The sequence below is a fragment of the Oryctolagus cuniculus genome, chromosome 7, assembly GCF_964237555.1.
Source record: "Oryctolagus cuniculus chromosome 7, mOryCun1.1, whole genome shotgun sequence".
NCBI lineage: Eukaryota > Metazoa > Chordata > Mammalia > Lagomorpha > Leporidae > Oryctolagus > Oryctolagus cuniculus.
Genome location: NC_091438.1, coordinates 39,720,902 through 39,746,430, shown reverse-complemented (window position 1 = coordinate 39,746,430; position 25,529 = coordinate 39,720,902). Strand labels below are relative to the sequence as shown.

The window sequence follows — 25,529 nt, the reverse complement described above, 5'->3', positions numbered from 1 at the left end:
CTGTGATGTGAAATGGGATAAAGACCAAAGCCTGATGTGGATGAAGTTAATTTTTTGTTACTGTTGTTCTGTATTTATTATTTTTGGGAAATAAATCCAAATTCCTCCGTTATTATTTTTGCCTATGCAAATCAAGCTTTAGACAAAATTAATGTGGTTAGAAGAAACCCCCTTTTTGTACTGTTTTGTATGCTGTATGGTACTCAGTAAAAGAAAATAACAACTGCTTAGCAAGTCCAGAAATGCACTACAGTTTCTCTGATGCAATGTATGCTTCTGAAGTGCACTTAGTCCAGATTTTACTGGAAAACCAAGAAATAACATCAATATGATGAGGAAGTTGGTTCAAACAAGACTATTCCTAGCAAATTGATATTTTCTGCTACTAAGGAACAGCAGTTGAACACGATCTTACCAGCACAGTGGCACATAGCCGTTTCCTGTAGGATGTTTTCTGTTGACCTGAGTTTTACTACAAGTCTGTCTGGAAAGTGTTTGTTTTCCCAGAGCTTGTGTGCATTTTCTCCTCATCACTCCTTATCAACTTTGAAAAAACATTGTTTATATCTACTGTTGATTTTACAGATTTATTAGAAATTTGATTTCTTTTTAAGTGGTTTATTTAGTAACAATGCTAATCTTGATGTTGATGTTCTGGGCATAGGTTCTGTATGATCTGTCACTATATAGATTTATGAAACACTTGTTTTCAGTGTTTGTCTTTGCAGAATTTAAGGGCTTTCTTTTTAAATAAATGTGTGTTACATGTTAAGACAGAAGCATCTGTGTTACTCTCAGGAAATAGTAATTGAATTGAAAAGGTGAAAATCGTGTCTCTCTTCTCACTATGCAATGATTTAATTCCATCAATTATTTAATTTTTTGTTACCTTACAACCTCTATTTACTGAATTATTCCTTTATTAAAAGATTTATTTATTTATTTGAAAGGCAGAGTTACAGAGGCAGAGAGAGAGAGGTCTTCCATCCACTGGTTCACTCCCCAGATGGCTGCAACAGATGAAGCTGGGCCTATCCAAATCCAGGAGCCAGGAGCTTCTTCCGGGTCTCCCATGTGGGTGCAGGGGCCTAAGCATGTGAGCCAACTTCCACTGCTTTTCCAAGTGCATTAGCAGGGAGCTGGATCAGAAGTGGAGCAGCCGGAACTGCTTTCATATGGGATGCCAGTGCTGCAGGCTAGAGCTTTAAACCTCTGTACTGTTAGGGTCCAAAAAAGCCCACCACCCAAGGAACGACTCCAAGAGACTTTTTCTCTCATGCAACCAGCAAAGGGTTAAATTTATTGATCCAACATGTTGGGGTCCTCTGACAAGGACAGAGGAGCAGTGAGGAACTACAGCATAGGGTTTATAAAGGCAAAAACCGCAAAATCGGGAGGAGGGAGAGAATACACGGTTGCTAAGCGGTTGCTAAAATCTTACAATCAGCAATTATGATCTTAAGACATAGATAAATCACATCTTCATTATTAGCCCAGGTAACCCAGGTGCAACCTTTCTACTTTTAAGCTTGAGCAATCATGCTAGGGGGTTTTTGTGCGTTGCCAAGGGTGATGTAGTGCACTGCTATTGTCCGACTATTTGAGATCATAGTTTCAGACCAGAGTCTCACGGTTGGGGGGGGGGTTGCTTTCCCAGAATGCAGTCTCAAGTGCTCCAAAATGGAGTCCCCACTGTCAAGGTGCTACTCTACTCTGTCTTATTTTCACAGCTGTACCAGGAAGGTTCAAACCTGTAAGCTTAAGCTTAACTTTCTACACCCACACATATACAATTTTAACTCTTTAGTACCACACCACTGGACCCGTCTATCATTTTTTTATTGCTTTCTAATCATCCCCTAATGTCTACTCAAAACATCTATATTAGGGGGGCAGGTGGCACTTGACCTTGTGGTTAGGAGACTGCTTGGGAAGGTTTCATTCCATATTGGAATATGAACATAAACATTCAATTTCTATTGCTCCTAATTCCAGCTTCCTAGTGATGCTTACCCTGGGAGGCCACAGGTGATGGCTCAGGTAGCTGGGTCCCTGCTACCCATGTGGGAGACCAGCACTGACTTTGTAGTTCCCACCCTTAGCCTGGACCAATCATGACTATTGTCTAGGCATTTGAGGAATGGACAAATGGATAAATGGTCATTTCACTGTCTCTGTCTCTTTCTCCCTCTCAAATAAGTAAAAATAAAAAAATTAAAAATCTATTTCCCGTATGACTGCATAAATATCCATATCTGTATCTATATATCTATATCCATTATCTACCTATCCATCCATTCATCTATCTATCCATGAGTGAATGTGTGTGTGCATGAGTATTCTTAGCTTAAAACAGTTTGCTGGCTTTTCATTACCCTTCAAATAAAACCCTGACATTTTATCATGTTCCTATTTCATTACCCTTCAAATAAAATCTGACATTTTACTGATCTTCATGATCTACCCTACCCCCATATATATCTCCCACCCCCTGTTTTCCCCATCTCCTTTTATTCTATTGTCCCTCTTTCAGATCTACTGTTCCCTTCCTAGAATTCTGCAATCTTTATTGTTATTGGGACTTTGGACTTCTCAGTACTTGACATATTCTTGTCCCAGCTTTTGATTGGTCTTTCTTATCTCATGCTTTAAGTCTCTGCTTGGATGTTACTTTCCTTGAAAGACCTTCCCTAACCACTACTCTAAAATAGGCTACATCCCTGCTTCCATAGAATAACATTATTAACTTTTTGTAGACTTTAGTTGCAAGATGTTATGGTTTTATTTGTTTGCTCATTTATTATCTATCTTCTCCAACAAAGAGTTTACTCCAGGAGGGTAATGATCATGTATGTTTCTCTTTGTATCACCAGGAAATAACAGAGTGCTTGGCAGGTGAATATTTGTTGAACATAAAAAATGAAAATGAAAACATATGATGAATCATATTAGGATGCTAAAGCTATATTGTTGTATTTGGTTTAATGGTAGAAAGATCAAGTATGTGGTCTGTATCTATATTTAAGCCAATCCTAATTTTGACTATAATAATCCAAGTTCAAAGATTGCTTATTAGAAAACACATGTTGTACCAGATGGTATTAATAAACTTCAAGACTTAGTTTGTTCATTCTGGGGAGCTAGAGAAAATAATTTACCAAAACTCTACAAGCAAGCTATGTTCAAATGCTAACTTTAGTGAGGTAACTCTGATAATTCTTTACAGCTCTCCTTTTCTGTTAAAGATTAATATCATGACATTATTCAAATAGTAAATTGGTATAAATCCAATCTAGGAAATGATAATATAAGAATTACTTATTTAATATTTACTAATATATATTCCTTGGGTTACAGAAGAGAAGATTTTTTTCATATCTCTTCCTGCAATGGCTGGTGGTATCAGACATAGAGGGTTGTTCTGTGCTTGGCAGCCTCTTCAATTGTGAGTCTTGTGTTGGGTCATTCTTCTCTCAACTTTTCTCTGTTTCAACATCTTGAAACCCACATTCATAGGTACAACATAGCTTAATTTGCTGTCAATGAATGCGGTTGTAAATTGTAAACAAAAAATGTAAGGGTAGGCACTGAAGCCAAGTGACCATTTTTTGGGTGTGCAATGGTCATCTGAATGACCCGTAGTACTTGTGAACATTCATTAATTTTATCCCTAGTGCCAAATTTATGTATTTTCTCATGGAAAAGTTTTGCAAATCCCAGATTATGAAACACAAGCTTGAAGGAATAGTCATTAAAATATCTTGAATTTTTACACAATCTATTTCTAATACTCAGGTCAGTGTTTAAATCATGTCTTGAGGACAGCATTGTGTCACAGCAGGTTAGGCTGCTACCTGTAATGCCAGAATCCCATATGGACACCCGTTCAAGGACTGCTCAACTTCCCATCTGGCTCTCTGCTAACGAGCCTGGGAAAGCAGCAGAGGATGGCCCAAGTGCCTTGTCCCCTGCACCCACATGGAAGACCTGGCTTCTGTCTGGCCTCTGGCTAAGACTTGGTCCAGTCCTGGCTGATACAGCCATCTGTGGGGTGAAGCAGTGGATCAAAGATTCATTTGTCTCTCTTTCTGTCTCTCTTTCTCTCTCTCCCTCTCCCTCTCCCTCTCCCTCTCCCTCTCTCTGCCATGCAAACAAAGACCCATAACTCTGACTTTCAAACAAATAAATATTTTTTTATTTTATTTTTTCAAAGATTTATTTATTTACTTGAAAGTCAGAGTTGCATGGAGAGAGAAGGAGAGGCAGAGAGAGAGAGAGGTCTTCCATCTGCTGGTTTACTCCCCAAATGGCTTCACTGGCCAAAGCTGCGGTAATCCGAAGGCAGGAGCCAGGAGCTTCCTCCAGGTCTCCCACACAGGTGCAGGGGTCCAAGGAATTGGGCCATCTTCTACTGCTTTCCCAGGCCATAGCAGAGAGCTGCATCGGAAGTGGAGCAGCCGGGACTTGAACCAGCACCCACGTGAGATGCCAGTACTGCAGGCCAGAGCTTTTAACCCGCTGCACCACAGTGCCAGCTCCAGTATACATTCTATTAGCACTTTCTTTGCTACCTTGATGGAAAATCTGTAGGTTATGAACAGACCTAGCTGAGGAGGAATTATGGCGAGGCTCATGCAAGTTAAGCTTCGTGATCCCTTCAAGGTCTGGGACAAGTCACGTGTTTCCATAAAATTTATGAGTACAAAAGTAAGATATTTTAACCACGTTGGATAAGATCACTGCCTTGTTCAGACTCCCTCCACTGCACTTCTTTTGCTATGTGTTTGCAGCTGCGGGCAGGTTTGGGGATCCAGCTAGGGAGAGACTGAGCAGAAACTAGTTTCATTGAGGATGAAGTTAGTTCTGGTTTAGTTTAATAAAGATATTTGGCTCAGAGTCATTTCCAGGAATAGTGAGCTACTACAAACTGTTCTGCTGTAGAAATGGTTCCAGGAAAGCTCCTGACCTCACAACACAAAAGAGGATGGAGAAAGGTCACACCACAGCAGGAACACATCCTCCAGTGTTTGCCACTGGAAATTTGCGGGCAGTGAAGGAAAAATATCTGGAGTCAAAAAACTGATCTTGTGAAAAACGTTTTTCAAGCATCAGATGTGTGTAAAATTGTCAGCAGAGGATCTGATTCATTTCCTTGTCTAATGAAAATGGAATTTTTCTCCTATTGGGAATCTACTCAGCAATACAGAATGCAAAATTATAACACATCACGTTTTTGTCTTTGTGATGGGAATCAGACACTAGAGACTTTTTCAGAATCTCTGTTTGTAAGGCACAAATGCACGGCAGTTCTACAAACAATGAGAAGATGCTGTGTGAAATTGCATTTTCTATGCACCCCCAACTATCGATAATAGAAAGTAAATGCTGATTAATGATGCCAGAGGAATGAGTTACATTTCTAGTTTCTCTATAAAAATGATATTACTATGTCATTGTCTGATGAAAAAGAAATCAAATAGTATGAAGCAAAGATATGTAGGAAAAGAAAAGTATCACAATACAGTATCTAGCAGCAAATTAATTGTTATCTTTTCTGGGTTTTATTATGTTTATGGCATCTGTCAGTTGTTATACTTTGCAATGTGCTGTGATTTATTTTCTTGTTGTAAAAATGGTCATTCAAATGCCTAAAATCACATTAAACTCATAGTTTTCTATTGAATGTTTAAAAGAAGGTCCACTAAATTGTGTGTTTCAGGTCCCTGAAACTGAATCTCCCTCTGGTACTTACACACATGTACATTTTTAAAATCAAAGATGGGCATTCTGCACAGTGGTCATGAAGCCACCTTGAGATGGTTTCATCCCTCAGTAAAGTGCCTGTTTCCTCAAGTCCTGTCTTTACTTTAAATCCAGTTTCTTGCCAATACATATTCAGGGAGGCAGCAGGTGATGGCTCAAGTACTTGGATTCCTGCCATCCACTTAGGAGACCTGAATGGAGTTCTGGGCTCCAGGCTTTGAACTGGCCTACCCCTGACTATTGTAGTTATTTGAGGAGTGAACCTGGAGATAGGCAGATCCTTTCTCTCTCTCTCTCTCTCTCTCATAATAAACTACTTCAATAATAATTCCCAACATTAGTATAAAGAAGACATAGAATAACTTCACAATAAGAAAATGTCTATAATGAATGTGAATACTGTAAATGCAACCTAAAGTAAGAGTAATGTCAGTGACAGAAATTTGAATAGTATAGCACTTTGTCATCTGATTTTCTGAAACAATGAGGAATTTTAGGAAACTGTTCTAGGGAAAGCAAAGAATAGTCTCTCGATACACATTGTATTTTCCTTTCTGTAAAATCCAGTATATGTAAAAAAAGAACAAAAATAATTTTGCATTTATTTGTCAAAGCCACAGTCAAAGCTCAAATAATTATGTTTACTGAACATTCCAAAGTTCTACAGCAGAAGTTGGACAATTCTTTGGTATGTAAGGCTGCCATGGTCATTGTAGGGTGTTTGGTTACTCACTAATGCTAAAACTGTTTCCTGTTACACCCATCACTGAGCCGAGCAAACCCTACACACACACACACACACTTCCATTTCCTACAGGCATTTTGCAGGCATTAGTAGTACTCAGGCATCATACTCAGCCTGAATGATTGGAAAGATTCAGAATGACTCGTGCCCCTCCCAATTCCCCAACCCCCACTGAAGCCCACTCTTACTTTGTAGAAACACACTGGTCACAGTACTGTTTAGCCAAGGTCCTGAAAGATTAGGGCTTCAAAAGTTACCTATTAAAATGCAAATGTTCCCAGCTGGGCTAAGACCTCTTGTCCTTATCTGCTAACAGCCTAAAGGGATTCCTTTAAGAGAAGTCTGTTTCCATTTTTTAACTGTGTAATTCTGTAAGGAAGCATAAAATAAACCTGGCCTCCACTACACTTGGCTTCAGGGCTGATTCTGCAAACTGAAATTTCTCTGTCTAGATCCACACCTGGAAATGATCTTGCAGCTCCTCACCCACCCTCCCACAGGCTTGTGTGTGTGAGGTTAGACTGGGAAGATGGGGGGGGGGGGTCCTTTCTCTGCTAGTGAAGTCTAACCAGAGGCTCTTTACAAAACAACAATCCTAACAACAATAACCGACATGCACAGCATGTTCTATCTGCCATGCTCTGGTCTAAGCGCTTCTCTGTATCAACTCATTTAATACTCACAGTATCCTTAAGGCAGGTGCTAATTCTGTCTCAATTTCACCCATGAGGAGGCTGAGGCAGAGGGAGAAAGAGAGAGCCACACAGCCATTGAGAGGACTAAACTGGGAACTAAATTTCAGAGCCTGTTCACAATCTGGACTCTCCGTTAATCTTGCACTTAATTTCTTTAGAATATACATGGATAGTCACTTGTTTTAATCCTTTCAATTTTTAAAATTTAATAAAGTGTTGTAGCATTTTTAAAAACTTGTTTTCCATCACCATGTCCCTAGGGAATCTTCTGCAGATTTAGAATACTGTTCTCCCCAAACTGGTTGATTCTCTGAATGTCTGTAGCTACTAGAAGAGCTGCAGGCAAGTCTGAAAAGCATTGGGTGCCTTAGCTGGAACATGACACTTGTAAGACAAAGACCATGGTCAACTTGCTACCAAGACGTCACAAAGTGCATCATGTGGCAAGTGTGACTGGCTGATTACACACCTTAAAGACAGTCAGCTGGATACCCAGTGCCCACATCTATAGGCTATGAAACAGGTTAGATGTTTAGATTATGTGCAGTCACACACCATCCCTGAGAAATATCAGGGAGCTTATAAAAAGATTTTTTCTATATTTTGTACTTTAAGGGGATACCCAAGAATTGTAACACTAGTTGGGAAATTTTTTCCCACTCTGTTCAATTCTTATGTCTACTCAGAAAATGACCATGTACCTGACTGTTTAATTTCTTGGTTTCCGCTGACAACCTTTGACTGATAGATAAGTAAACAGTTTCTAGTTATGGTCTCTAGTTATACAACTACATAATATCCAAACAGCATAATAATCTTTAGATTTAACCAATAACATTTTAGTTACTAAAATCAGGTACTGAAAATACATATTTTGCAGCTAATTTTCAATGAAATCCTATTTCTGTGAAAATTTCTACCTGATTCTCCCTTCCATGTAAGAGAGAAATTGCTCCCTAAAAATGGAAGGGAAAAGATCATCTTTGGCATTATTTCTTGAAGTCTCATTTTTCTTTTCCTGGGGAAAGAATTTCTGCCTGTATCCAAAGCTGCAGCTTGTATAATTTCCATCTCTCTCTCTCTCCTTCTCTCTCTCCCCCTCTCTCTGAGTGGCATTTACTTTGGGTGTCCTGGGAATTTCCATTTATTTCTTTTGGATTTACTTCTTTTGAACCCAAAGTAGGCAACTGTTAAGGTCAAGAAAAGAAGTAAAAAGTATTAAGGCCACTGACTATTGTGAAAAGCCACAGGCAGGCATCACCTGCTGTTGAGTGCTCTTTCCTGAGCAGATGCTTGTTTAAGGTGACAAGAGAAGAAGATACAGCTGATGTCCTACTGTTCCTCATAATCTGAGAATTTACCTTTCTTCTCTTTTCTTTTTAGGAATTTTTATGAAGTGAACACAAGAAACCTGCCAAGAGTGCCAACCACAGTGTGTGGTCTTGGATTAAATAATCATTCAGTGAATCAAGGAATTTGTAGACTAGGAGGTTGGACAAGAACAATAGTTTCCTGTTTGTGAGTTATGGACTCCTTGGTACTCAAGGAATTTTGGCATAGGAACCATGAATCCATTTGCACTTTAATCACAATATATGTCTGTCTGTCTGTCTATCTACCTATCATCTATCAAAATGGTCATGAATGTGGTGGGCTTTTCGGCCAAATTGGCTGGTTTTAAATTTTAACTACACAGCAAAGGTAGGTCCTTGGACAAAGCACTTAACCTTTTTTTTTAAATATCTTTAAATCCTCTCAATGATACTTTTAGATAGGCACTACTATTATTCCTGGTTTATATAGAGGATATGCATTTTCTTTTATATTTTATTTATTTGAGAGGTGGAGTTACAGACAGTGAGAGGGAGAGACAGAGAAAAGGCTCTTCCATCCCCTGGTTCACTCCCCAAATGGCCGCAACTGCGGGAGATGAGCTGATCTGAAGTCAGAGCCAGGAGCTTCTTCTGGGTCTCCAATGTGGATTAAAATATTCAAAGACTTGGGCCATCTTCTACTGCTTTTGCAGGCCATAGCAGAGAGCTGGATCAGGAGTGGAGCAGTCAGGACTTGAACAGGCGCCCATATGGGATGCCAGCACTGCAAGTGGAAGCCACATGCACCAGCACTTAACCTCTTTGTGCGTTTTTCATTGTGTAGTTTGTAGGAGGAACAAAATAGATCAGGCATGTTGCATGCTTGGTCTTCATACTGGTCCTCAGCAAAGTGTCAGTATGTATTAGGTAACAACTCCATGAGCAGACAGATATTTTGCTCTTTCATTAGCATATATCCACTTTTTGAATGAACTTCATTTGGTTTTACAGAACTTGAGTAGGAAGAAGTTGGGAAATGTGTCTTCCTTTCTGCTTCCCAATTATGGAGAGATGCTCAAAGGACAAGACATCATGTAGGCTGAGCCCCATCTCCTCTCCTCCACTCTGCCCCCAAACACAAATCTCCTCTTAAACAGTCTCTCATTTTTGGATCCAGCTGCAGGGACACTTCACATTCCACAGATCTTATAGTACATGCATGGCCAGTTGAGTTTCTTTATGGCTTTTCAGAACCAACAAGATTAAGGCTTTTGAGAACCAACAAGAAGTCGTAATTGAGACATAAAGCGATGCTGTTTATGTACGGAACACATGCGTACACAGATGCAAAAGCCTGCAGAGAGAAGTGAGATTAAGATACACTATATTAGAGTTGATCTTCTGTATTCAGGCATGGAAAGCCAAGACACTCTGGGGGAAAAAAATTTATCTAAATGAAAGATCTCTGCGAGTGAGATTCCAGTGGAAAGAACAGGTCATCAAAGAAGTAGGTACCTTTCTCTGAAGGGAGGAGAGAACTTCCACTTTGACTATGACCTTGTCTAAATATGATCAGAGTCAGTGAACTCAAAAGGCTTCCATAGCCTTGGCAGCTCATGACAAGAGCCTAGGGTGATTACTGATGGCATAAACAAGAGTGTCAATTTGTTAGGTCAACAGGAGTCACTGTGCACTTACTCCTCATGTAGGATCTTTGTCCTTAGTGTGCTGTACATTGTGATTTAATGCTATAACTAGTACTCAAACAGTATTTTTCACTTTGTGTTTCTGTGTGGGTGCAAACTGTTGAAAGCTTTACTTAATATATGCTAAATTGATCTTCTGTATATAAAGATAATTGAAAATGAATCTTGATGTGAATGGAAGGAGAGAGGGAACGGGAGAGGGGAGGGTTGCAGGTGGGAGGGAAGTTATGGGGGGGAAAAGCCATTGTAATCCATAAGCTGTTCTTTGAAAATTTATATTCATTAAATAAAAGTTAAAAATAGTTTATTGCCTCATTTCATAATTTTTCCAAGTACTGTAATTGTGTGAGTTTAGAAAACAAAATAAATTAGAAATTTTAAAGAAAAAAAAGATAATTAAAATAAATCTTAATGAAGAATGGGATGGGAGAGGGAGTAGAAATGGGATGGTTTGCGGGTGGGAGGGAGGTTATGGCGGAAAAACCACTATAATCCAAAAGTTGTACTTTTGAAATTTGTATTTATTAAATAAAAGTTTTCTATAAAAAAGATACACTATACTAATTTATGTAGACAGTCTGGGTACAAGATATTACCAGCACACTGTACTTAGATAGTATATATAAAGTTTGGAAGATATTTTTAAAATAATATTTAAAAATGTATGAAATTCAACTGGTACATCAGCCAGTTCTATCAGGGTAGGATAGGGCTCTTGTTTGATCTCAGTTTTGTGTTCCTTCTGAATTCTTGTTTTGTTTCTTTGATTATCTGTAGTTACTTACAGATAACCAATTAGAGTAAAGCTTATTCTTTCTTTCTTTGTTGTTTGTTGTTTTTAGAGTTGGGAAGATAGGAGGATGCTTTGTTTCTTAAGCTTTAATTAACTTTTTTTGTTGAACTTTCTAAACCTTTACTATTACTGCTACCAAACCACTTCCTTTGTTTTAATGAAGACATTTTTATTAAATGTTGCACACTTAAGTGAAAGCTGTGGAATGTTGAAGCAAATGAGAGTGGTCTCTCTAATTCCAAAGTTTATATTCTACAATCTAGAAATAGTACCTCTTAATGAGCCCTACTTCAACTCCCACCAAAGTAGGAGCTACTTAGATATTGTGGAGACTTCAGAGGAAGATTTTAAATTGACCATTTGAAGCATTACAAAAACATTGTCTCTGATAGCCAAGTTGATGATAGGATTACAGTCCTAGGGAAAAGGAAATCAAAGAACCCTTGGACAGACTCTGAGCAAAGTGGTAAGCCAGAATCTGTCTCTTCATCTTCTGACAGTACCTTCAACCCACATCTTTCCCAGTTCCTCCTTGTCCTCCTCCACCCCCAACAAACTTGTGTGTGTTCCATTCTGTCCAGATCATGATCTCTTCTTTTTTGTAATTTTGAAGAGGATTGAGATTTCCTAGATAAACTGTAAAACATTGGTTATAAAATAAAATATCATACATGGATTTCTGATTGTCTTAACCCACTTTAAATTCATATTTCTCCAAAGAATACTTAATAAATGATGGTAATAAGCAAAGAACAAGATATATTATTTGAACATCTTTTACTTGACAGATGCTGTGCAATGCATTTTGCACATTTGTTATATGATTAAATCTCATACTAATCCATGGTATGTATAGCATTATTGTCCTTATTTTACAGATAAACCCCAACCACATAAATGTTAGGAGTGTTTGAATTAAGATTTCTAAGCACTAACAATTTGGACTTTTCAAAAGAGCTTACTAGCTTACTGCTGTCTTTAAATCTGTCACTAAAACATCCTATGTCATGGGACCATTCATTAATCTTTCTTGTTTGAAACTTTCTATTCATGAGTATTTTTAGCCTGATATTCTCCAATTTCATAGGGAGCTGGAAGATTTGGTTAGATGTTTATGCAGAGTCACTTTGTGTTTAATTAAGGAGACTTAACAGTCTGTGAGGAAGAACAGGACTTGAGATAATGGGACCTCAATGACTTCAGTTATGAAATGGATTTAAACATACTTCTCCCACCAACTTCAGTGTTTTGGCAAAGATCAAATATAATGCTGCATGTAAGAAGACAAATTTTTTAAATGGCCATTTTAGATATTTCTGAAGTCATAATCTCCAGAATCTTCATAATATCAGGTCCTAGAAGATGAACAACCTTGACCTAGTTTTGAAAAAACAGAAAAATTAAAAGGATCCTGGAGAGGGAGATAATTAATATGTATTTAAAGGAGGAAAGGTAAGTATTCTGAAGGATTGTAAATCACAAACTGACAAAAGTTGGGAAATAAAATAAAATAAATTACATGGTCTCTGCTGTTTTATATTCTGAGTCAGATTAAGGCCTGGTAGAGAAGTCTCTGAAGATCTCTAATTTGGCTGTTTTGGTGGTAGATTATCAGTGAATCAGATGAAAGTCTGTGGATTTATGTGATAATTTATCAGCAGGAAATTAAGTAACAAGAGGGTGGGTCTCTCAGGAGAAACTGGAAACTATTTCAACAATTGCTGGCCATACTCCTGAACGTGTACCACCACTATCATAATGAGTAAGAATTCCATTCTATGATCCTGTGGGGGAAGCAGGACACACAGCAGACTCATAGAATGGTAAATACCCCAAACAGCACTCCGGCCTCAGATCAACCCTTGGGGCATTCGGATCTGGCTAAAAGGCCCATGAGAGTCTCACAGGCATGGAAAGCCATGACATGGTGGCAAAACAACCTAAATGAAAGATCCTGGTGAACAAGACCTCAGCAGAAGGAACAGGCCATCAAGGAGGGAGGCGCCTTTCTCTGAAGGGAGGAAGGAACCTCCACTGTGATACGGCCTTGACTAAACAAGTTCAGAGTTGGTGAACTCAAGGGGCTTCCATAGCCTAGACAGCTCATGGCAAGAGCCTCGGGTGATTGCTGACATCATAATTAAGAGTGCCAATTGTTAAATCTACAACAGGAGTCACTGGGTACATGCTCCCCATGTAGGATCTCTGTCCTTAATGTGTTTTACTATGAAACTTAAAAACAACACTAACTAGTCGAACAATACTCTATACCTTGTGCGGTTGTGTGAGGGCAGCCTGTTGAAATCCTTGCTTAGTGTATACTAAGTTGATCTTCTGTATATGAAGGTAATTGAAAATGAAACTCGATGAAGGGCGGGATGGGAGAGGGAGTGGGAGAGGGGAGGGCCGTGGGAGGGAGGGAGGCTGGGGGGGGGAGCACAACAATACAAAAGTTGCGCTTTGTAAATTCACATTTATTAAATAATAAAAAAGAATTCCATTCTGGGGTTAGGTTTTATGTTTGAACTCCAAATTAGCCATGTACTAGGTATTACCTTACAACAAGTTACTTAACCTCTGTAAGATCCAGTTTTCCCAAGGTAGATAATGATGATCTTTACTTCATAAGATTCTTGTGGGAAATGAATGAAATATCAAGTATATTTAGCATAGTCCCTGGGACATAAAACTATCAGATGTTGAGTAATTAATTAATTGTTGTTGCTTTATTCTTTTCTCTCCTATACCCCGCGTTTGCAAGTTGCAAACTCAATAGTGATTCATTAAGTGAAAGTTTAAGAAAACTCTGGGACTGTACCCAAAGCTATGCCTCTGTCTTATGATTCCAGAGGTGCAATTGGTGGGTAGGATGGGGAGTAGAGTAAGGGGATAAATATAAAATTGACTCATTTGGTACAAACCTGAGTATTATCTCTGCAGAAAGAGGCAAGTACAGGCACAGCTGAGTTAACCAGATATGATACCAAAAAACCCATTTCCTTCTCCTTTTTCAAGCCTATTTGCGAAACCACAGATCTCTCCAGGACAGTTGGCACCCGGACACAGCAGAGGAGATGCCTACAGGCATGGGAGGACCCATTCTGCTGTGTATAGCTTTTCTGCTCTTCTGTAAGTAAGTGTTTGGGTTATTCCTCTCTAAGGGTCCAAAATGGATCTGGAGGAGCATCTAGGATGGGAATTTTGATTGTTTTGGTGGAGACTTTCTCTAGGACACGGGACATATTCTAGACTCCCTAGAGGGTGGCAAGCTGCAAAGCAGAAGAAAATAGGCTGAGCAACACCTAAGAAGGAATCCAAACTGATAAGTTTATTCTTTTTGCAATTGCCCTGGCATCTTTTGGAAAGCAAGATTTCTACAAGAGAAGGAGGACAGGGGAAAGAGAGTAGATTCCTCTCCTACTGGGTCAGACTTCTGAGACATTTGACCTTAAACCTCTTTAGATGTAGACTTCATCCCCATATCCAGATCTTAGTCCTCCGTAATCCTTACAGACTGGGGAGCCATGCTAACTTATATTTTCTGGACTTTTGCAGCTCCAGATGGCACACTAGCAGGTGAGTACTGTTTTGTTTTCTCAACATTTCAATGTGTTTAGACATTGTTCTCTAACTGTTTGTCTTCATCTTGTCATTTTTGTTGTTTTTTTTTTTTGTATAGACCTGAAATTCTTTGCACATTTATTTATTATTTTAATAGCTTTCTTTATTTATTTGAGAGAGAGAGAGAGAGAAGTTTTTGACTTGCTGGTTCAATCCTCAGATGGTGGCAACAACAAGGGCTGGACTAGGCTGAAGCCAAAAACTAGGAACTCCATCTGGGTCTCTCATTTAGGTGTCATGGACCCAAGTACTTGGGCCACCACCTGCTGTTTTCCCAGGCTCATTATCAGGGAGCTGGTTTGGAAGTGGAGAAGCTGTGTTTCCAAACTGGCTCTTCAATATGGGATGCTGGTGCAAACAGCAGCTTAACCACTGCACCACAATGCTAGCTCCACATCAATTTGTTTTCTAAGGAGTAGGAATATACCCCTCCTTTGTCAGCCTACATCCCATCTCCATCTTGCCGTGGCTTCCTCACCCCTTCTTCAAAAACTTCTTACATACCATTTCATTCTCTCAATACCTCCTCTCTTTGAGTCAACAACCATGTCTCAGTCTCTCTCGCAGCCAGCTTCACACAATCTCATTTAATTCTCACATTATTATTATTATTATTATTATTACGGTTGTTTTGCAATTGAGGGTGCTGAAACTCAGGTCAAGTGTTTTGCCTGCAGTTACACTGCTAACAAAGAACTGGATTCCAACATATGTCTCCTTCTACCCAGGCTTAGTTTTCTTCTGAATCGATCACTCTTGTATCATGACTCTTTAGCTGCCTCCTTAACTCTTGTTCAAATTTGTGGCACAGTCCTTTATTCTTAGAAACCATTCAAGGCTGACTTTTTTAGTGCTTCTCAGTATCCTTATAGAAAACCCTCCCAAACTGGTTGCAGGAGTTGCTATGGAAAATCCCAAACTGCGTCCATTTGCCCAACATCCAGGAAGCCAATCACTGGCATCAGGCGAGTGGAAGAATGGAACCATCTATTGTAAAGTGCAGAACAAGGAGCTCTGCAACTGTCACTCAATTCCTGAGGGGTTAGAGCAGAAACTTCTTATAGATTGGCATGAGCTGGGAGGTGCATGCTCAGCACGTTACTGTTTGGTCTGCAGTGCTTGTGATCCTCCTTTGATTGGTTAGTGATATTGTGTCCTTTATAGAATCTTGATGATGGAAATGCAGGCCTTCATCAGACTGGGGGCTACATGCAGTTACCTTCTTTGTTGGGCCTGGAGTTTCTGGTAAAAAGACTCCTCAAAACAAGACCAAATATCAAGATGTTATCAGGTGGAGACAAATGATTTCTTGAGTCCAGTGATTAGAATCTCACAGGGCTATTGATTAGGGACCTTATAGGTCCAGCAGCATCACTCCATCAAGTCACCAAGTTAAAAAGCAGGAGAAGGAAACTTCAAGGCAAGGGCAGGATGTTAGGAAAATATGGGAGACTAGGACCTGCATCTTAGGACTAACAACTCAATTTGAGACACCATACGTGGGATCAATTTCTCTACTTCCAGAATTGATATATGTTTTGCACTCCATGTACACTCATAGTTAAATAGTCATTAAAACACAAAGCAGGCCGGCGCTGTGGCTCACTAGGCTAATCCTCCGCCTTTGGCGCCTGCACCCCAGTTTCTAGTCCCAGTTGGGGCACTGGTTCTGTCCCGGTTGCTCCTCTTTCAGTCCAGCTCTCTGCTGTGGCCCGGGAAGACAATGAAGGATGGCCCAAGTCCTTGAGCCCTGCACTCACATGGGAGACCAGGAGAAGCACCTGGCTCCTGGCTTCAGATCGGTGCAGCGCGCCAGCCGTAGTGGCCATTTGGGGGGTGAACCAATGGAAAACCTTTCTCTCTGTCTCTCTCTCTCACTATCTCTGCCTGTCCAAAAAACAAACAAACAAACAAACAAACAAAAACACCACACACACAAAGCATGAAAAAACCTTATACTTCATCCAGTTTAAGGAATTCATCAATTAGTTACTCATTCATCCTCTCAATAAATATTTACTGAACACTTACTGTGAGCCAGCCGCTGTGCTGAGAAATGGTTAAGAAGGCAGATATTGTCTCTGGCTGAAAAGAAGTTGTGGTTCTCATTTATTGTTATTGAAATTAAGAGAATAAGAGTAAGTTATCCCAGGTCACACAGAAATTGGTTTGTTTGTTTATAAATCTCTTGCATATGTTGGGAGCTCCTTCAGACCACAACACTGTTTCCTCCATTTTTATTTTTTTAAGATTTATTTATTTATTTATTTGAGAGGTAGAGTTACAGACAGAGAGAGGGAGAAACAAAGTGACATTTGGGCACCCTTTTGGGATGCCAGCACCACAGGCAGAGGCTCAGCCTTCTATACCATGGTACCAGCCCCTGTTTCCTCCATCTTTAATATATCCCCTGGGAATCAGGACAGGGTTCTCATGAGCAGCACCTGGGTAGACTCATCATTGACTGTCTGACTGTTAGTATGCTTGTATTTTATAATTTAAACAGTTTTCAATGATTTTCCCCCCTTTTTTCCTCTTTTCATAATTTTATCTTCATGAAGTTATGCTGAAATCTGTGGTGTCTTTGTACCCACCATGGAATAGAATATTTAGAGGAGAGGCTGTAACTCTTACATGTAATGGGGACAAGTCTCTTGATGACAACTCCACTAAGTGGACCCGTGATGGCATCGCTTTAGCAGAGACAACTTCACATTTGGAAATCTTGAATGCCACCTTCCAGCACAGTGGGCAATACCAATGTCAAAGCCCCAGTTTTAACCAGAGTGATCCTGTGTACCTGGAAGTCTTCAGTGGTAAGTTCCAGCGACATATATATTCTCCCACATGAGGAATGGCCTATCTGAAGATGGGGAGAAAGCAGATTATTCCATGGCTTAGTGCACTGGGGTGGGACCCAGAGCCTCTCATTCAAGTCCTACCATCTCTTTTATCCTACCCGCCAAGTCCTGCTGCCTATCCTTATGCCTCCTTTAAATATTATGATCAATATTATTCTTCTATTCTGTTTTCCTCAATCTTTTCTGCCCAGACACAGATGTATATTATGTTGTCAAATGACATTATGGATAGATATGTGAGCATTGCAAAGAGTGAAGTATCGGCCAGCGCCGCAGCTCACTAGGCTAATCCTCCGCCATGCGGCGCGGGCACACCGGGTTCTAGTCCCAGTCGGGGCACTGGATTCTGTCCCGGTTGCCCCTCTTCCAGGCCAGCTCTCTGCTGTGGCCAGGGAGTGCAGTGGAGGATGGCCCAAGTGCTTGGGCCCTGCACCCCATGGGAGACCAGGATAAGTACCTGGCTCCTGCCATTGGATCAGCGTGGTGTGCCGGCCGCAGTGCGCCAGCCGCGGCGGCCACTGGAGGGTGAACCAACGGCAAAGGAAGACCTTTCTCTCTGTCTCTCTCTCTCTCTCACTGTCCACTCTGCCTGTAAAAAAAAAAAAAAAAAAAAAAAAAAAAGAGTGAAGTATCCAGAGCAAAATCAAAAGATTTCATTTAAAGATCTGCTTTCCACAATCCATATGCCATGTCCTGAATATTAGGTTATACTCTTCATTATGAAATATATGTGGATACATCCCTCATGTCCTCTACTGTTAGTTAAGAACACTTTTTTTATATTTTCTTTCCCATCCTCCTAATGTCAACAATTAGCATAACATACTTTGGTATATGTAGATTATCAGTCAATGTTGAATGAACAAACTATTAATTTCATTTAGCTGGGTAAGTCACTGTTATACTGTATATTTTTCTCTTGCATGAAAAAGAGATATTTCAGCATTGATATCCAAACTCCAAATTCAAACTAAAACAATGTAGAATAACTTTTTTCCTTCCTTAGATTATATAGAAGTCCTAAAGGATTGCTCCTTAATAAAATACACTTGCACAAGCCAGCCATATTCCCTTTTAAAATTCTGTTTTTACAATGACTTTAGCCATAGAACATGATTTTTGTCTTTTACTGATTCATTGTTGACAAATATTTGTTGAGTACCCACCAATTCCTAGGGTAATCCTTGGGGATATAAGGTAGAACCAGACATGACTCTTCACTGATAGAAAATTAAGTGAAGAATTACACAAACAATTAATTTAAATTGTGATGTGTGTTTTGAGGAAGTTTTGGAGTCAACTATGATCAATAATAGAACTAGGAATTCCCTAGGAGGTTAGAGAGAACTGAATGGAGACTCACTTAAGCAGAAACTGCCTAGACAGAGTATGTTTATTCCACATTAGTGAGTAGACCTAGAAATAACAGCTCTGTAGAGAATTTTGCATTTCAGGTTTTCCATTGATGAGCTCAGCAGCAAGGTCCAGAGGCTTCACTGCTCCAGACTGACTTTTTTTTGAGGAGAAATAAATTTTCAATATAGGAGATAGGCTCTAAACTTTATTTTGTGTTTCCTTTTTATTAACCTGATGAGCCAAGAAATGAATTGTTTATAACCCACATGTACAGACACATGCTTTATAAATGACCCCATTTTACTTTACCTATCCATCCTCTCCTACCTCTTTCCATTCATTATTGAATAAATAACATATTACATACTCTTCAGATTGGCTGCTCCTACAGGTCTCTCCTAATGTGGTGACAGAGGGTAAGCCCTTCTTCATCAGGTGCCATGTTTGGAAGAATTGGGATGCCTACAAGGTAATCTACTACAAGAATGGCAAAGGTCTCAAGTACTGGTATGAGAATCACAACATCTCCATCACGAAAGCCACACTTGAAGACAGTGGCACCTACCACTGTGAGGGTGACCTTAAGCCACGACATTATGTTTCTGGTCCCATCAACATTACCGTAATCAGAGGTGAGTTGATAAAGGAAAGGGCATGATCAAGAGCAGGAGAAGGAATAGAGAATATCCAAGCCTGAGCAGTTGCAGCTTGTAGAGTGTAGACAGCTTTGATACCTTGGGAAGTCTACTAGACTTATAACCAGGAGACCTAGGTTGTGGTCTGTATCCCAATCTCTGCCTTAAATTTCTTCTTGGGTAAATAGTGATATAATACCTACTCACATTATGGAATTTTAATGAAGATTAATGGGGCAATATTTCTGAAGTGGATTTGAGTACAGTTGAACACTACCTGAGCATAACAGATTATGATTACTCTTTTGATCTCAAAGTCATCTATTGCTCCTGAGAACACTTACATTCATCAAATTGAAAGGGAGCTTCAAAATTGAAGGAATAAAGGATATAAAAGATTGAAGAATCCATTCTAGAATAGAAGGTCTGGGAAAGGAAGCCAAGAAGTCAGTAAACTGTGTACCTTTGTACTGGAAAACTGGTGAATGGGTTTAATGAGAGGATAGGCACATAGATGCCTCTACAGCCTATAAGAAAAACTGCTATTTCCAAAGTTTGTATAAAAGAAGGAGCCTTTGAAATATTTGTCTTGCAAAGAGGAAACTGGACTTTTCTTTGGGAACATTTTTTTTCATACTAATGTATATAAAAAAGCATATTCTAAAAGTCAGAATTAAGTTCTAAAGGGAGGTCTGTATTAATTAGAGAACAAAGTGCTGCTTAATTGTTTATGATTTTTCAATATTTTTATGTGTAAAATACAATGCTGGGTTTAGACAGCACTAGACTCCTTTGAGGAATATAAAAAAAGTTATTGATGTCCGTGTTTTATCTCTTAAGATCCTGATTATGTTGGTTTGGAGCAAGGGCTGGGCATCAGTAATAATGATAAAGTGTAACCAATGTTGAGAATTGATGATCTAGGTGATCTCTGAGTGATTTCTGGATATAATACTCTGGGGTTCTATGATTCTAGAATAATCACAAAAATCAGTACTCTGTAACTAGAATAACAGAATCACAAAATCGTACAACTGGAAAGTAGTTTAACTAGTCCAATAAATTCATTTCATCCAAGTCATACAAAAAGTGACAATTAAATGATTGATAAATAGGGTAATGATGACCCTCCAGCCTCACTGTTTTTTTTTTTTTTTTTTTTTCCCCCCACATCAAAATCGTATAAGGATACTGGTCTTGTCAGCTCCAAAAAAGGAGCCATGTTTCCTATGACCTTTCCTTTTGAGTATACTGGCTAGAGGAACTGTTAGGAAGTGATTATGGGCAAATACTCAAGACTTACAATTTAGAGCTCCAGGGAGCACAGACCAAGAAACCCAATCCTCTGTGTGCCATATCACATCATGAATGAAGGTTCATGCTTTTTCTAGGGAGGACGAAGCTCTGAACTTTACTCTGGTTACTAATACAAATCATATTTTTTTGTTGTTATATTCAATTGTAGCTCACCAAAGGAAGCACTGGATACCATTTTTTATCCCATTGTTGGTGGTTATTCTGTTTGCTGTGGATACAGGGTTATTCATCTCAACTCAGAAGCAGTTCATATTTATCCTGAAGATTAAGAAGACCAAGAGGGGCACCAAACTCTAAAGCCACATCTTAAGCCAGACTCCAAAAGAACTGATGGCATTGCTCAAGAAACTTTGCAACAGCATTTTTTCCTAGCACCAACAATTGTTTCTCAAATGTCAAATAGAGCTTGCACCACACATAGTAAAGTCTGTGCTCTAAAATTTACAGAACTACTAAATTGAACTAGCTATAACTGTTAAGTGGCATATAATAGTAAGTGCTTGATAAACATTGGTGGAATAAGTGAAACTAGTAGACTCATTTGTTATCATTTGTAAAAGAGAAGCACAATTGAAATATAATCATCGTGAAACCACGTTAACATGTTTCTAGGTGTGCAAGTCTTGCTTCTTGCTCTGTTTCCTTCTAGAGTCAAGAACCATGAAGGTCCAGATTAACAATGCCCTTTAATAACCATTTTAAGTATTATCTAGGAGTGAGAAAACCCTGTAGTGTCCTGGGGAGGTTGATCCTTTTTATGCTCTCTCTTCACTTTACAGTCTGTGAGTTTCTGATTCTTGAAAGAATCTAGAACAGTCTTGAGTCATGGGATTCTGGAGACGAAGTAAATCTATGGTTCCCTTAAGCTTAGTTTATTGCTTTGGTATCCCCCAAACCTGAAAGTTTAGTTTATATCTTATGATCTTCAGGAGGTATCTAAACTAAGCCTTTGGGAGAAATTCAAGCAAATAATACAAATCAAAACTCTCATATCTGAAAACAGTACAGATCTGAGTATGATCTCAAACAAAGGAAACATCCAGTTTGGTTTCATTTGTTTTCTCTTTTATTTTATGTCTTCACGATGTTCATTGGAGATCAAGGCCTCTCTTAGGGATTGAATTGGATTGATTTTCTGCTTCTTCTAAAGCTATCAATTAGAAAGAGACTAAGTAACACAGGAAAAGACACTGTTCCAAAGCTGGACTCTATTACTTTCTGACTTTGTGATTTGGGAAAATCTTCTTCCATGTCCATGTGCCTCAGTATTTACATGTAAAATAAAAATGATAATACTTCCTATCTATGTCCTAGGAGGCTGTGCTTAGAAATTTTTTGTAAACCTCAAAAACTTTATAGAAATGTGGGTACTTTCAGAGCCAGTACGAAACCTAGTCTTTGCCATCATTTTTCTGTGGAAACAGATACACTAGAGTTTAAGGAAGCCATTAAGAAAAACAAGCAGTCTATTGTCAGTGCTGACCATGAGTTCAGTCAGTGAGACACAGACCCTACAGTTTACCTATGTTTTAGAACAATTAAAAACAGGAGGAAGTGTACCTGCAAAAAAATTTGTAAATAACTATGAGATCTATGAGTCTGTCACTGGTGGTGGCAGGCTTGCCTCAATTTTTTTTCACTGAATTAGAGAGACAACAGTAAAGGTAGATAGTAAAGTGGAGTTGATACATAAGTTCCAAGGGAGGAATGGGCCACTCAAGAGAGCACGTGGCACTTTTTCTTCCTGGCTTGGGGCTTTTATCCCTGAAGTGTGAGGAGTGTTGACTGATGATCTCCTGACACTCTTGATTGACATCTGGCAGTTGCACACTTTTGGGCTCTCTACACATGTGTGTAAAAACTATTCTGGTTTGGCTGACCTCCCATTTTCTCAGGCTACTTTAGCCACAAGTTAAACTGGGCAGTCTTGGGTGGGTCCCAGTAGAGGACAGGGTCCTTGGTTTCATCTTTTAGAGGAGGATCTTCTGGCCCTCCCCAATTGCTCATGTCTCATAATTCAACTGACAGAATTTTCTCTAAAGAATGTGTTTGGCCCCAATACAGAGAGAAATTGGTAAAGCTATATGATCTTTCTTTTCTTCTTTCTTTCTCTCTCTTCTTTTCATCTTTCTTTCAACAAATTTTTAGCATGAACCATACTCACACTCTCCTCCACTATTTTTTAAACAATTTACTGGAGATAAGAAGTGACAATATTCCCAATGCAGTGTCTTGTCATTTTGCTTTATTACATAAACCCAATGAGTGAAGCAATTTTTTCCAAAACAAAAGATTAGAAAAATTCCTCATAGGAGGCTCCTTGGTATTAGAAAGCACTTGGCCTGTCACCTCACCAAGTCCTATTTCAGTTTAGGGCCTTGAGATAATAGTCTTGGCACCACATGCACTTATGACACTTTTTTCCACAGTGTTCTTTTCATTGGAAATTTTCATTATTTTTATATTTGCCCCAGAAAACTTTTATTTAAGGTATACAAACTCCATGCATTTCATAAATACAAATTTATGACCATAGTGATTCTTCCCACTCAACCCTCCCTCCTTCTTGCATTCCCACTTTTCTTCCTCCTCCCTCTCCTATTTCCATTCTTATTTTTTCGTAAAGATTTACTTATTTTACTTGAAAGTCAGAGTTACACAGAGAGAGAAGGAGAGGCAGAGAGAGAGAGAAAGAGAGGTCTTTCATTTGCTGGTTCACGTCCCAGATGGCTGCAACTGCTGGAACTGTGCTGATCTGAAACCAGGAGCCAGGAGCTTCATATGGTGAAGGCCATAGCAGAAAGCTGGATCAGAAGTGGAGCATCTGGCACTTGAACTGGCCCCCATATGGGAAGCTGACACTGCAGGTGGCAGCTTTACCTACCATGCCACAGTGCTGGCCCCATCCATTCTTATTTTTTACTAAAATCCATTTACTAAAGTCTATTTTACCTTTATACACATACAATTAACTCTATACTAAGTAAATAGTTCAACAAATTGTATGAAAAAAATAAACTGTACTTCAACAGTTGAGACAAATTTGTTCAAAGTCATTGCAACTCAAAGTGTCAATTTCACTTCTATAGATTGCCTTTGAGGTGCTCTGTTAGTTATTACAGATCAGGGAGAACAGCAAGTATTTGTCCTTTGTGACTGGCTTATTTCACTGAGTATGATGCTTTCAAGTTTCATCCATTTTTTTCTACTACCTTGTAGTGTTCCAGGGTGTACATATTCCATAATTTCTTTTTTTTAAACTTTTATTTAATGAATATAAATTTCCAAAGTACAGCTTATGGATTACAATGGCTTCCCCCCATAACGTCCCTCCCACCCACAACCTTCCCCTTTCCCACTCCCTCTCCCCTTCCATTCACATCAATATTCATTTTCGATTCTCTTTATATACAGAAGATCAGTTTAGCATACATTAAGTAAAGATTTCAACAGTTTGCTCCCACACAGAAACATAAAATGAAAAATAATAGATGATTTTTTAAATGATGATGAAATCAGATCAGACCTATTGTCATGTTTAATCCCAGTGAGAGTCAAGTTGGGAATTGATAATTTCTTCTTCTTTTTTTTTTTTTTTTTTTACAGAAGATCAGTTTAGTATACATTAAGTAAAGATTTCAACAGTTTGCACCCACACAGAAACACAAAGTGAAATATACTGTTTGAGTACTCGTTATAGCATTAAGTCTCAATGTACAGCACATTAAGGACAGAGATCCTACATGAGGAGTAAGTACACAGTGACTCCTGTTGTTGACTTTACAAATTGACACTCCTGTTTATGGCATCAGTAATCTCCCTATGCACCAGTCATGAGTTTCCAAGGCTATGGAAGCCCCTTGAGTTCTCCAGCTCTTACCTTGTTTAGACAAGGTCATAGTCAAAGTGGAGGTTCTCTCCTCCCTTCAGAGAAAGGTACCTCCTTCTTTGAAGACCTGTTCTTTCCACTGGGATCTCACTCACAGAGATCTTTCATTTAGGGTTTTTTTTTTGTTTTTTTGGTTTTTTTTTTGTTTGTTTGTTTTTGCCAGAGTGTCTTGGCTTTCCATGCCTGAAATACTCTCATGGGCTTTTCAGCCAGATCCGAATGCCTTTAGGGATGATTCTGAGGCCAGAGTGCTGTTTAGGACATCTGCCATTCTATGAGTCTGCTGAGTATCTCGCTTCCCATGTTGGATCACTCTCCCCTTTACTTATTCTATCGGATAGTATTAGCAGGTACTAGACTTGTTTATGTGCTCCCTTTGACTGTTAGTCCTTTCATTATGATCAATTGTGAACTGAAATTGATCACTTGGAATAGTGAGATGGCATTGGTACATGCCACCTTGATGGGATTAAATTGGAGTCCCCTGGTATGTTTCTAACTCTATCATTTGGGGCAAGTCCGATTGAGCATGTCCCAAATTGTACATCTCTTCGCTCTCTTATTCCCACTCTTATGTTTAACAGGGATCACATTTCAGTTAAATTTCAACACTTAAGAATAACTGTGTATAAATTACAGAATAAAACCAGTCATATTAAGTAGAACAGACAAAAAAAAACTACTAAGAGGGATAATGTATTAAGTTGTTCATTAACAGTCAGGGCTATGCTGATCAAGTCACCGTTTCTCATAGTGTCGATTTCACTTCAACAGGTTTCCTTTTTGGTGTTCAGTCAGTTGTCACCGATCAGGGAGAACATATGGTATTTGTCCC

At 39.1% G+C, this 25,529-nt stretch overlaps 1 protein-coding gene across 1 annotated transcript; it reads left to right on the top strand.

The window, feature by feature from the left end:
- Positions 1–13,220: 13,220 nt before the first annotated feature.
- FCER1A (Fc epsilon receptor Ia) lies at positions 13,221–21,406 on the top strand. The gene is given in 7 exon segments (XM_008264246.4): positions 13,221–13,361; positions 14,031–14,144; positions 14,571–14,591; positions 17,198–17,452; positions 19,228–19,485; positions 20,954–21,088; positions 21,091–21,406. Coding segments are annotated over 6 exon segments (900 nt in total). The 5' UTR covers positions 13,221–13,361; positions 14,031–14,089; the 3' UTR covers positions 21,267–21,406.
- Positions 21,407–25,529: the final 4,123 nt, after the last annotated feature.